General features: G+C 34.3%; 1 protein-coding gene across 3 annotated transcripts in view; it reads right to left on the bottom strand.

Moving 5' to 3' along the window:
* Positions 1 to 2,654: 2,654 nt before the first annotated feature.
* Positions 2,655 to 15,337, bottom strand: part of LOC135205634 (techylectin-5A-like) — a 21,829-nt gene continuing 9,146 nt past the window's right edge. The window contains exons 2-5 of one of the 3 annotated variants that reach the window (XM_064236460.1): positions 4,519 to 4,559; positions 3,847 to 4,060; positions 3,338 to 3,732; positions 2,655 to 3,089 (exon numbers count right to left, since the gene is read on the bottom strand). In XM_064236460.1, the coding sequence (XP_064092530.1) occupies positions 2,924 to 3,089; positions 3,338 to 3,732; positions 3,847 to 4,059 (774 nt within the window). In that variant the 5' untranslated portion in view covers position 4,060; positions 4,519 to 4,559 and the 3' untranslated portion in view covers positions 2,655 to 2,923. Of the gene's footprint in view, positions 3,090 to 3,337; positions 3,733 to 3,846; positions 4,062 to 4,477; positions 4,560 to 15,337 lie in introns of all 3 variants that reach the window. The other 2 variants (XM_064236452.1, XM_064236444.1) reach the window with 2 other exon arrangements.

Here is a 15,337-nt window from a genome sequence, read left to right as displayed (position 1 = left end):
ATATATATATATATATATAATATATATATATATATATATATATATAATATATATATATATATATATATATATACATATATATGTATATATACTCTATATATATATATATATATATATATATATATATATATATCTATATGTATATATATACATATATATATATATATATATATATATATATATATATAATATATCTATATGTAGATATATATATATATTATATATATATATATATATATATATATATATATATATATATATATATATATATATATATATATATATATATATATATATATATATGTATAACAGAATCACGAAAGTTAGGAACGTGATAAATCCATAAATAAAGATAAATGCCACGAAGGAAAAATAAACGAAGGAGTCTGCGAGATCTTTCGGCTTAAAAGCCCTTTACTGAAGCAGATACTGACAAAAATACGAGAAAAGACAGTACAAGAAGGTTCGTATAACTGACAGATACGGATTATAAAAGGATTAGTGCCTAGAATCCGACACACCTGGAAGATAAGAAACCTTCCCAAACAAGCATAAACAAAGGGTGCAATTAAAGGTTTAAGACATTCATCTCAGATACAATCTCCAGACAATTAAAGGATTATAGGTGACAGCTATACGGAACCTGGTAAACAAAACCATATTCACAAAACATGACAGACATACATTACAATAAAATTTTTAATAATTCTAAGGCAACTGATTTTTATTTAAGTCAGTAATTATATATTTGAGGTCATTCTTAAACATGTTACAGATACAAGGGTCTAATGATTTACTCTCTAAATTAAATAACCAGGTATAATCGATTAAGTTTACTCTAGAATTAGAAAAAGACAATTGCCTCCCTTTCTTAGACGTTTTGATACATAGAGAACCATTTCAATGTAAATTCAGTATTTATAGGAAACCGACTAACAACTTAACTTATGTTCATTTCTTCTCAGGCCACCATCTTAATATAAAAATATAAATTTTTTCCTCTATGTTTTTACGAGCATTGCGAATTGTCAGTCCACGATATTTGGATCAAGAAATTGAATACATAAGAAAAATAGGGAAAGATTTATGCTATCCTTCACATATATTAGACATTTGTTATAATAAAGCCCACAAAAAGTTTTATATTGAAAACAACACACAGAAAGAAAATTCTAAGAACATTCTCAGTTTGCCTTATTTTAACGGATTTGAAACCATTAAACCATTGTTAAAAGCTTTTAATGTCAACCTTGTTTCTTCCTATAATAACACACTAAAAAGAATGTTAATAAAAAATGGCCCCAGAGAAAGCAACAACATTATATATAAAATTCCATGTATGGATTGTCCCTCATTCTATCTCGGACAGTCCAGCAAGGGCTTAGAAGTAAGGCTAAGCCAGCATAAATACTCTGTAAAAATTGGGCAAAAATCTAATGCATTATTTATTCATTTAAGTGAAAACAACCACCGAATTAATTGGATTGACAGTTCAGTAATTGCACGGTCAAGAGATGTCTTATCACGAAATCTTTTAGAATCTGCTTTAATACAACTTACTTTTCATTGTAATTTCAATGTTAGTCGTGGCCTTTTTCATTTAGACCCTTGTATCTGTAACATGTTTAAGAATGACCTCAAATATATAATTACTGACTTAAATAAAAATCAGTTGCCTTAGAGTTATTAAAAATTTTATTGTAATGTATGTCTGTCATGTTTTGTGAATATGGTTTTGTTTACCAGGTTCCGTATAGCTGTCACCTATAATCCTTTAATTGTCTGGAGATTGTATCTGAGATGATTGTCTTAAACCTTTAATTGCACCCTTTGTTTATGCTTGTTTGGGAAGGCTTCTTATCTTCCAGGTGTGTCGGATTCTAGGCACTAATCCTTTTATAATCCCTATCTGTCAGTTATACGAACCTTCTTGTACTGTCTTTTCTCGTATTTTTGTCAGTATCTGCTTCAGTAAAGGGCTTTTAAACCGAAAGATCTCGCAGACTCCTTCGTTTATTTTTCCTTCGTGGCATTTATCTTTATTTATATATATATATATATATATAGATTACATATATATATATATATATAGATATATATATATATATAGATATCTATATTATATATAATATATATATATATATATATATATCTATTATATATAAATATATATAAATATAATATAGATTACATATATATATATATAGATATATATAATATATTATATATATAATAGTATATATATAGAGATATATATATATATAATATATATGTATCTATATATATATATATATATATATATATATATATATATATATATATATATATATATATATATATATATATATATATATATATATATATATATAGATATATATATATATATATATATATATATATATATATATATATATATATATATATATATATATATCTATATATATATATATATATATATATATATATATATATATATATATATATATATATATATATATATTTATATCCAAAAATATCAAGTTCGACATTTCGTTTATTATCCAGTTCCTTTAACCAGATTCAAACTCCCGCCAGTAGGAATCGAAAGCAAGACTGAGGATATTTGACCACTCGGATGTCAGTTGGCAGTTTTAGGGGAGAAAAAAAACAGCAGATAATTCCTCTTCTCTTTATTTAAAGAATGTTTCTTGTGTACCATAATATTTTCACAATATGAAGTATTTATTAGTAGCAATAATATTTTTTTCCAGATTTTGGAAAATGATGAATAACATTATCTTTTAAGTTTTAGTCTTCTAAGAGAAACTTTTGCTATTCTATTATTCTGTCAGTGTAACTGTCTGCTAGAAGCTATTTATCCACTACTGTTAGTAAAGTGAAAAGAGTACTATTAATGTAGGCTCATCTTCATGCAGTGTTCTTCCTAATAAACAGGTCTAATTTTCATCGCTGTCTTCTTAAGGGAGTAATATTGACCAAGCCATCCGGACCAGTTTACCCCATCGGCATAAGATGTGTGGTTTCCAGAGAGGTACTTCCCATTAAGGTTTGATGAATGGCATCCCTTGTACCACCAGGCCCCTTTGAACCTGAAAATATTAATGCCAACATAACAAGCACCAAAGCTATGCAGAGAAAGGAAAGACTTATGTCATGAAAACTTTACTAACTTGATCCTTTCAAATAGGGTTTAGTAGACATTGGTATTAAAAGTATTACTTATCATGTCTCACCATCTTACTCAGTTATAAATAACTTAAAGAAAGTAAGATCGGTCTGTTCCACATGAACGGGAATGAATAAAGCAATATTCATAGGAGCATATCAATGAACTTACATAACTGAACAACTGTCTGTAGGATATGTATCGTTATCGATGTCTTTGGCCGAAAAATTCATTCCACTGTGGCTTGCAAAGGAATCCCCAGCATCTCCACTATATTCCACAACCTCAAGTTTGTATGACGAACTTCGGTCGTGGACATAGAAAAACTTGTAATTGGCCCATCTTCTATTATTCTCAAAGTCAATTAAATCAAATCTTATTTCATTCAGTGTCTGATCCGTTAAGGCGTGGATGTTGTCATTTCCTAACCAGAATTCTCCCTTCAGGTTACCAAAGCCAAGGGCATATTCCATCCAGGTACGATAGAAGTCCTCTCTGGGTTCAATGTCATCCCGACGTTGAATGACAGTCCATCCACCACCATCTGTCTCCATGTCACAGAAGACCTGATTGAAAAAAACAATTTGAAATACGTTTAAAGGCAGGAACAACATACTGCAGTCTAATCAAACATCTAATTATAACATATTTATGCTGATGATATATTGAAATTCATTTACCTGAAGAGGGACATCAGGACAACATTTGTATGGGAAAATCATATAGATTCCACTAGTGGTGTTGCCTTGCCTTTGTACATCTCGGCAGTTACGAATTTGTGGTCCGACGTCAAACCATAGAATCTGAGATTTTGGGAAAGCAGAAACCTTCTCGAAAATCAAGATTAATACCAATGTCCCTACTAAGGCAGTTTTCCATTGCATCATAAACATCCTGTACAAAAGAAATAATGGAATGATGACATTGATGAAACAAATGAGTCAAGTTCATAGATACGTGGGAACTTGTTTACTAATTTACACTAACATTATTTTGCAGCATTTTCTCAAAGGGTGCAGTCCTGGCATCAGGCTCTAGAATGTGAATTTCTTAGAAGAAAGTATTTAAACTATTGTAAATGAATACATATTGTCCTCTTCCTCAATCTTGAAAATTGCTTTCTCCAGAATTTTTCAGAACAATGCTAAAGCAGTACACGACTGGAAGCACCCGAAGACAGGGAAGATTAAAACTTAAAAAACATCCATTGATGGCTCAACCATAAGATAAGTGAAAAAAGTAAATAAGAATATTACTAATATCTTATTAACACTATTAATACTAAAACATCACCTTCCATTAGTATTGTCTAATGGAAGGTGAGAACCGCTAACTTCACAGAGTTGACGTACTTAATTCTGAGGATATCCACGTTCTATGCCCCAGTGACAATCTATAACAATTCCAAAGAGAAGAAAAGGTTATATACTTTTCAAAATTAATTATATTCAGCGAAATCCAAATGTAACTATAAACGATGTCTTTCCCAGAGTCTGATTGCCACTAGTTTATTATATTACGAGTGTTACCAGAATCTAAACAAAGTACAAGATATTCAGACAAGTCTAATCACTATCAACCTCAAGCCTGTTTAATAGTCATATGTCACAGAATTAAAGCATCTATAAGGTCCTAAAATATTATGTAGGTGAAATAAAATCCTAAGGTAAATCATCTTGTTATAGCACTCCTATAACCAAAGAAATTTATAGGGTCAGGTTCTAAGGTCTCTTTCTTGCCCTTACCGGCTGAGGACTTAAGAAACTAGAAATGACAGCAAAAAGGACAACATAAACTGTTTGTATGGTATAAGTTACATGATTGATATTTGAAGTCATTAGAAATAATAAACCAATTCAAATTGTTTTAGAATGTGATTAATCGTTGAAATCGTCGATCAAATACCTTAAAGGGGAACTTCTGGCTAATAGCCATTAAATTTCGTCGAATAGAACTTGTAATAAGCTAAAAAATGAGCCATTGCTCGAATCTGTATGTAATCCCATTATTTTACAATTTAATTTCAAAGTAGTGCCGGGGTACTTCAATGGACAGCACCATTTATCCAGGATTCTACTATGTTGCTATCTGGCAGATTAGTACTGATGACGTAGTGCAGCGGTCGCCTCACAATAACAAGAGCAGCAAACCACACGTATTATAGAGTATGTGTCCTCGGTATTGTCCTCGTGTTTTAGGTCAATTATCATTCAAATAGTGTCAATTATGCCAACTTGTATGGCGTTTGGTTGTGCCAATACTTCTATCAAGTGTCCAAAAAGCATATAATTCCACAGGATTCCGTCACATAGAGAGAAATCAAGCCGCTGGCTGATGGCTCTTCGAAGGGAAGATATCAACATCAAAACCTTTCAACCTATGATGCAAACCGTTGTCTGTTCGGATCATTTCTTGCCAACAGATTTAAAAGATGACTTTAGGAGCAGGTTATTAGATATGGCTATGAAATTTATATATGTTATGGGAACTTAATTTCCCTCTGAACAAACTACGGTACCGACGAAGATAGGGCGGCTATCTACCGCTATCTATACTATGGTGCCTCCACTTGTATGCATTTGAATTGAAATTTATTCTTGTCAATCACCATGTGCGTGGTGTGATGGGGTGAACAGCATTTTTCTAAACGTGTGTGTTTGTGTGTCCATGAATTGATGAGGGCCTCCACTTAGTCCTTTTTAAATCGCTCACACACTCACTCACTCCACTGGCTGCGGGCCTCCATGGCTCTTTGCTGCCACTACAAGAAGCTTCCAACAACCATGGTCCTACGCAACATCCCACCTATCCCCTGGACCATCCATTCCAAGCTTTGTCATGTCCATTTTTATGTTATAAGACCATCTCATGCAGGATCTTCCTGGAAGTCATCTGCCCTCTGGTTGTCCTCAAGTAATCTTGCTTATCAGTCTATCCTCATGATCCCTGGCCACATGCCCTGCCCACCTCAGTCTTGAGCCATAATCGTGCCTGTTATCAGGGTACCTCTGTCATTTCCCTTAGTTCATTATTATGCCTTCTTCTCCATTGCCCCATCTCTGCATCAAAGACCAGTCCACATATCCTTCTGAAGATTCCGTTCTCAAACGCTTCCAACCTTCGTTCCAGATCCTTTGTCAGCCTCCAGGTTTCGCAACCATACGTTAACACGGGTCTAATAATTGTTGTATAGGCCTTCACCTTTGTTCTCCTTGATAAAATATTCCTATTGAGCACTTTGGCTAAAGCCCAACTACATCTGGCTACTGCTGCTATTCTTAATTTTACCTCTTCCTCCACTCTATTTTCAGCTGTAACTGTTGATCCAAGGTATTTGAAGTTCTCGACCGCTTCCAACTTCATATTTCCACACCTGGTGTTACCCAGTATCCTCTCCTGCCTTGAAACCTTCAAGATTTTGGTTTTAACCTCATTTATTTCCAGGCCAACTTCATTTGCAGCTTCTCTAAAAATGCTTATTTTTCCTGGATGTTTTCACCACAAAAGTCAATATCATCTGCATAAGCTAATCTATCATACATAGCCTCCCTAAGATGTACTCCATTACCCTGTGGTGTTTGTCTCATGACCCATTCCAGCACTAGGTTAAAGAGAATCATAGACAGTGTGCATCCCTGCTTTAAACTATTGTCAACTTACAGGACCTGTTACTTTCCCTCCAATTCATATTCTGCCTCTCATATTCCTGTAACACATTTTTATTAGTCGTATAAGCTTCTCTGGTATCCTGAATTCTTTCAGTATCCTCCACAATGCCTCTCGTTGTATACTGTCATATGCCTACTTAAAATCTATACAGCCATGCCAAGAGTCTTAATCATATTCTCAGTATTTCTCAAGGATCTGCCTTACAATAAATATTTGGTCTATGGTTGATCTGGACGCTCTAAACCCTGTTTGGTAATCCCTTACTATGGTCTCACTGTGTCTCTTCAGTCTATTGAATAATAGTTTAGCTACAATCTTATATCCAACAGTTAAGAAACAAATGCCTCTATAATTCCCAAATTCCGTTCTATCACCTTTCTTGTGAATTGGCACAAACAGTCCCTCCTCCCATTCTTTAGGCATTTCTTCCCTTCTCCAAATTCCAATCACAATTTTTGCCATTGCTTCTTGTAGTTGTCTTCCTCCATACTTCAGTAGTTCTTCACTAATTTCGTCAAGGCCAGCAGACTTATTATTCTGTAGGTGATTTATTATTTCTAGAATTTCCTCTGTGGTTGGATCCTCCTCATCCTCTCCCAATATAATTTCTCCATTCTCCCCAGGCTGTTCGGGAGGTGCTGGTCTATTTAACAAGGTTCTAAAATGTTCTACCCATCTCTCTTCAATTTCCTCTCTATCTACTAAAAGATCGCCATATCTACTGCACACCATTCCTAGTCTGGCCTGGTATCCCTTCCTGATTTTATTTATACCATGGAACTCGGCCCTCACATTTCCCTGCCTGCTGTTGCTCTCAACCTCTTCCAACTCCCTATTGATTAGCATTCTTTTCTTCCTTCTGTTAGTGCTGCATGCCTCATTTCTTGCCTCTGTATATATCCTTCTCCTCTCTGCATTTCCCCTATTGTCCATCCATTTTAATCTTGTTTCTCTTGTTCTTTGGGCTGCCTCTCTGGATTCCTCATCAAACCATTGCCCTCCACTCCATTGCCTCGCCCTAACAACAGTTCTCTCTGTGGCTTCCAGCATTATAGGTTTTACTTGGTTCCAACTTACATCATCATCCACCTCTAATGCTGCAAATCTGTTCTCTACTTCAGCCTGATATTGCAATCCTGTTTCCTCTTCCTTCAGTTTCTCAGTATCTATCTTAGATGTTTGCCCTTCATTCTTTCTCTTTATTGTTAATTTTATACGCATTTTTGCTGCCACCATGTAATGATCTGAACCACAATCCGCTCCCCGGTATGCTCGCACATCCATCAGCACTGATCTAAATTTCCATTTGACTAAAATGTAATCAATTTGATTGGTTGTACTTCCATCAGGTGAAAGACAAGTGCCCTTATGTTTTTCTTTGTGTGGGAACAGAGTGCCTCCTACTACTAAATTGTATTCTGTGGTTAGTGTTGCCAGTCTAATCCCATTGTCATTACTACTTTCATGTAATCTATGTGTGCCTATAGTTCCCATTAAAGCTGCTATTTCTTTACCTACTTTAGCATTCATATCTCCCAATATTATCAGCATATCGTGCCCTAGTACTTTGTTTAAAACCTCCTGAACTTCACCATACCATCGATCTTTGGTATCTTCTTCACTGTCCTCTGTAGGGACATGCAATGTTATTACTGTGATTTTAAACCATTTAGCAGTTATCCTTTATTCTTGCTATCCTGCTGCTTAAACCCTCAAACTCCACAACAGCAGTGCTTATCCTTTTACTAATATGAAATCCAACTCCCTCTTCATGTCTTCCATCTTCTCTGCCACTATAATATATGACCCCTTTATCCATCTCACACTTCCCAACTTCCAGCCATCTAATCTCTTGTAGGACAGCTATTTGTATACCTTATCTTTCCAGCTCATTTCCAAATACATCAGCAAATCCCCCTTTGTACAAACTTCGCACATTCCGAGTAGCATACTTTATGATCCTATTCGTTCTTGAGTCATCAACAAGTGGTCCAGGCCTATTCACTTCTTCTATGGTTTCTGTAACAATCTAGGTGTTTACAGGAAAGGGTTGTTAGCCCCTCCCTAACCTTCCTCATTTATTCTGGCTTAGGACCAGCACAGAATCACATCCTTTTTAAATAATTTAATTACTGTGGTTTTAGAATTTAGGGCTGTATATACCTAACTAGGCATACTTCAGGCTACTTCTTTATTCACCATTTCAATCATATATTTTCCGCTGACAAACACAAACCAAAAAGGATATTATCTGAAGATGTTGTGCCCTCGAAATAGTTCCGCCTGTCTGAGCCTACTGCAACATGGCATCACGCATAACAGATAAGCCACACAAAATGGCGGCGCTCATGGTGCAATAGAAAATTGGTTGTAAAAAATAAGAAAATGCCCCTTTCAAAAAACTTTTTTCACCAGTGCTAATTAAATAGGATAACACTACATATGGAATAGCTAAAATGCAACAAGAAGTTCTTCTTTAATGAATTGTATATAAAATATTCAAGTAGCTAGGTATAAGGAGACAAGTACCCTAGTTTTTAGGAAATGAAATATAAGTATACCCATATATACATGAAATAACCTTTCAGATGGCATAATTCTGCACACGAGTGGGACTACCCCGTCTACCAAAGGGCACAAGCATTGCATACATTATTAGAAGATGTAGTACAACATAAGCAAATGATGCAAACCAGCTTTGGCATATCTAGACTAACACACAGATGGGTAGAAATTCTGCTAACACATTATGATTAATTCTTGTAATCACTGTTCAAATAGCTTAACCTTCTCTGGTCTTTGTAATAACTTGATATAGCGTCGCCTAAACTTGACCAATCCAAGGACTGTTTTCTCTACTTGATATCCATATATTAAAGTAAACCAAATTCCCTAAATTCAGTCCATAATCTACCCCCGAAAATAATTTTCAAAACTACGCCAAAAACTCGGCTACCTCATTTCGCCCGAGAGTTTCCCAGGTGAAAGTCGCCTCTCGCTACTTCTAACTGACTGCATTTCCACTCCCGTGTTTGTAACGCTGTCACCAAGTCGCCCTACATCCCTAAATTTGATTTAATTATTAACTGATGCTCTTCCCTCACATCCAATATATAATTTTTCTCACTGAGGAACAACATTTTTACTGTAATCAACATTTCTTAAAAGGGGAAAAAAGTCAGTCATCATCTGATAAGGCAGCTGCGTTCAATCACGTGATGAAAGCATGAACATCTTTCTGGAAATCAGAATGATACCAGTTAGCAAATTACCAAAGAAGTATTTCTAATTTCATGGAAATAAATCCTTTATGAAGGCTCATATATTTATATATATATATATATATATATATATATATATATATATATATATATATATATATATATATATATATATATATATATATATATATTTATATACATATATATATATATATATATATATATATATATATATATATATATATATTTTATTTATTTGTTGGCTCCCGGGAGCCAACAAATCTCATCGACTAAAAAATTCCCTTTGGTTAAACATATATGAAAATATATATATATATATATATATATATATATATATATATATATATATATATATATATATATATATATATATATATATATATATATATATATATATATATATATATATGAGTCATATCCCATTACCGTGATTCATACACATACATCGAGCTACAAATGTCCTTTAATATCTAATTCGCACTACCTCGGAATTAATATATTTTCATATATGTTTAACCGAAGGGGAATTTTTCAGTTGATAAGAGATTTGTCGGCTTCCGGCCACGAACCATCGAAACCAAACAAATCCAGGATGACATTGAAGCTTTAACCCACACCGCCACCGCAAGATGCTATAAGTTTATGCCGCCTCTCACCTACAAATACCTGTCACTCTTAGGTATTCGTTGTTTGAAGACTGCATCAACCCACCTCGACCTCGGTAACGCTGTAGAGCTTTTGTCAGCACTTAGCCATTATATGAGTCATATCACATTACCGTGATTCATATACATACATCGAGCTACAAATGTTCTTTAATATCTAATTCGCTCTATCTTGGAGGTAAGTAACGTAGCCTACCTTTTTTTCTGTTGAATGCCATCTTTGGATTTGGCTGAAAATCAGTTTCAAACTAGGTTAATGTAGAATCTTGTTGTTACAAAAATATACTCTTTATTTCCTTAAATTAGCTAACATGAAAATGGAATAAAATTAATTAAGCATAACCCAAAAAGAAATGTTAAACTATCATATTCCTCTCAAAATCATATTTAAGTAAGTACTCCCTTTTCCCCTAAGTGTCCAAACATTCGTAGTTTATTAGTCTAGAGAACTAGTCTAGAGAAAACCTGTAAGGTGACTTCGAATCCATCTGAAATATAGAGACCATAATTATGACACTATAAAACATTAAAGTTCATCAATAAAGAATGTGTGCTGCACCTCACTTCCCTTTCTCTAAAAGCTGAATTTCGTCACTATAAATATTAACTTTTTCAAAGTTCACTTTACCTTGTAAAAAACTTCTAGCGCCTCTTCTGTGGCGTGTTCCACACTCAATCAATCAAATTCAGTGAGTCCCCTTTTGCAACTCTTCCCATAGATTATATGTCATTTTTTTTCATTATGAACACACACTCACCAATTGGCGCACAAGAGGCATGCACGCTACATACATGAAATTCGTGATCTTCGGAATGTGTCACTGACCCCAATTATGCGCCGGTAAGCTTTCCTGTTTTTTTTTTTTATTTCAGCATCTTCGAGGAATCCAGCATTTTGCATCTGCCTCTAAATGGCAAGAGCTAAGGTTATCAACCTGACTATTTAATATTATAGACTTTAAGATATATATATATATATTAATATATATATATATATATATATATATATATATATATATATATATATATATATATGTGTGTGTGTGTGTGTGTGTGTGTGTGTGTGTATTACAGTGGTACCTCAGGATACGAAATTAATCCAACCGAGGCGGCCTTCGTAACCTGAGCTTTTCGTATCTTGAACCGCATTTTACATGTGAATTACCTAATTCGTTCCAAGCCCTACAAAAACAACCCCAGTAAATTTTTATATTAAAGCTAAATTGGACCAAATAAACAAAATGAAAGTACAACAATTTGGACCATTCAGTACCCTAACTTAATATGCACTACTAATATGTACTACATAGTACCTGTAAATAAAGTGTATTAGTGTAAATGGTATACAAGAAATACTGTACGTACTTACGTACGTATGTAGTAAAATGTGGAACCTTACCTTTCGAGTGAGGCGATCTCCGAAAGTGGCGACTGAGGAGGAGGACAAACGGCAGAAAACTTGTACGTACGTACGCTTAACCTTACGAAACACATTAAAAAATTTCAGGAAACATAAAGACTAAACTTTACGAAACACATTAACAAATGGCACAAAACCGTGACACTTAACTTTACAAAAAACTTAAAATTAAATTCCTTTTTTTTTTCTTTCTTTTTTTTTTACATTTTTTCTACTTTTTTATACGTAACTACAAAATTTAAATTTCTTCACCCCTTCAACTTTCTGTTTTTTCGTAGTATCACTTGGATCTTCCTGTTTGCTTACTCCTACTAAAGGCCTCTTTAAAAAATAACTATCCAAGGAAGATTGCTTCTGCTGTTTTTGACAATGTTCCTGAAACGACTCAGGCAAACATCATCGAACTGCGCAAGCATACAACTTGTGTAAGCCTTTTCGGGGAGTCTCTTTTCTACAAATGATTGCACCTTATGAAAAGCAGCTAGAGCATCCTTAATTTCTGCCGTTGTTATAGGGTCGTCCTCCTCCTCCTCGCTGCTGCTAGAGAACTCTTCTTGAACGATGTTATGTTGCATGGCCTCCAACTCCTTCAGGTCATCCGTCGTAAGCTCCTCTTGGTGCTCCTCGAGAAGGTCATTGATGTCGTCCTCGTCGACGACCAGCCCCATGGACTTGCCGAGTGCAATGATCTCGTCAAGATCTGGTTGTGAAACAGTATCAGGATTGTCAACTGTTTCTGAATCTGCACCAGCTTCGCCCACGTCGAATCCCTCGAAGTCTCGGGCGGATACGGCATCAGGACAGAGTTTCCTTCACGAAGAATTCAAGGTTCGCCTCGAAACCTCCTGCCAAGCTTGATCGATGAGTCGGATGCATATCAAGGCATCGAAATGCTCCTTCCAAAATTCACGCAAGGTGAGGTTTGTGGTATTGGTGATGTCCAAACATCTCTTGAAAAGATGTTTCGTATACAGCTTCTTGATGTTCGATATCACTTTTAAAAGATGTTTCGTATACAGCTTCTTGATGTTCGATATCACTTGCTCGTCCATGGGCTGGAGGAGATGGGTAGTGTTAGGCATCGTGGATTAAATCTTCCGTGACAAAGTTAAGTATTCTGTCTTCTTTTAATCAAATAATTCATTATTGAAAACAGAACACTATGTCTTGCTTATTTGGTATGATTCTAAAAGAGCCCCAACTACTGAACCGGAGATCGTTGAGGATATGGAATCGATTGTCATAAAATGTATACTTGTTAAGCAATTATCCATAATAAATCAACTTTTAAATTGCCGTATAACTACTGATTGTTCATTTTAAGATTGACTTTTCGTTTTTGCTTAATATCTAATCTTATATTGAAGTATGTTTGAAAACATACGGAAGCTCGTGCTATAATTACATTTATATAAGTATAATAAACAGCTATGGAGCTTGTAATCACCATAAATTCTTTACTATTTTACTATTGCATATCACAATAGCCTTCTGAATAAACATACTATGACAAAAGCCGAGGGAGAAATACGAATGAGGCTTCTATGCCCTGGGAAGGCTAAAGTCATGGAGATGAATACCAGTGTGGATTATGACCACAACCAGATTATTTTTCATTATTCAGAATTTTGAACAAAAGACTGAATGTAGAAGTGAGAAACTGTGAAAAGGTCAGATAAGCACGAAAAGAACCATTACAGAACTGATAGACAGCACCAGAATAAAGCACGACGGGATGTAACTATAACCTTGGTTGGTGTATATAACAACCAAGCAGAAGGAGGAGTTAGGACGATGACAAACCTGCCTAGCCATCAATGCTGCCAATGCCCACTATAAACTGAACATCCATGAAGTGCTTGATGGATGCTTCTGTTAATTGCCTTGCCATTCATAAAATATCAATTTACGTCGACTGAAACATTTACCATCATTGTAAGTAAGCAATATTCTATCTATTTACGTAAAATTTATTACATTTGATTAACCAGAAAATATATTTTTCGACCTTTGAAATTAGAAAGTATCTTGATGTTTGATATCACTTTCAATGTTTCTAACTCTTAAACTGTTCACCTAGGCGTAAAAAACCAAGACCTGAGGTTACACATAAGGGTCGGCCCGTCTGGACCGGAAATAGTAAATGAATCATATACAAAATATTCAAGTATCAAGACATAGGCAGACAAGTGCCATAGTTTTTAAGAAATGAAATATAAGTACTTACATATACTACATGAAATAAGCATTCAGGTGGCATAATTCTGTACACGAGTGGGATTACCCCATCTGCCACAGGTCTTAAGCATTGCATAAACTAACAGAAGATGGAGTGCAACATAAACAAATGCCGGGAACCAGCTTTGGCTTATGTAATTTAACACACAGACAAGTAGTTCTAACTGAGGATACTGAAAAAGTGACTTGGTAATCCAATTTGAAAAAAGTTATCCTAGCATAGAAGGAGAAAGAATGGGAAGCCTTCACTTTCAACAGAGTTCATGTCTTTGAGGGATCACAAAATCATGCCTACAATGAATTTGAAGAAGTCCTCGGTACTAAGCCATTCTTCAAATTGGTTACACATCAGATGTTGATGATGCTTTATGAGTAACATTTTGTTGGGAAAACTACTGAGTAACTCCTGGAGCCCTAGAGCTTCCTGAATCACTAACAAATGTCTAAGCTCAGCCACTCGGAAGAGTGACACAAATAATCACTCGACTGAACCATTCACGAAAGAAAAAGAGTAAGATGAAAATTTGATAACGTTTATCAAAGAGCCTAGTAATAAATATTATATAATAATAATCTATATATATTATATATTATTTATAAATATATATATATATATATATATATATATATATATGTATATATTGTATATTATGTATATATATATATATATATGTATATATATATATGTATATATATTTAGATTTCTCGTTCGACTGCTCCACCTGCCTCTGCTTCCTCATTATGCCCTGTAGAAGTATTTAACAACGAAAGAGCAATTTCTGGAACAACCGAAGAACCACCAAATTCACCAGTTTTGGAGACCCCAACAAGCTACAAGTCAAACTACCAATATAACAGCCTCTATATATATATATATATATATATATATATATATATATATATATATATATATATATATATATATATATATATATAT

The sequence above is a fragment of the Macrobrachium nipponense genome, chromosome 11, assembly GCF_015104395.2.
Source record: "Macrobrachium nipponense isolate FS-2020 chromosome 11, ASM1510439v2, whole genome shotgun sequence".
NCBI classification, from domain to species: Eukaryota; Metazoa; Arthropoda; class Malacostraca; order Decapoda; family Palaemonidae; genus Macrobrachium; species Macrobrachium nipponense.
This window is presented reverse-complemented; position numbering and strand designations above follow the sequence as displayed.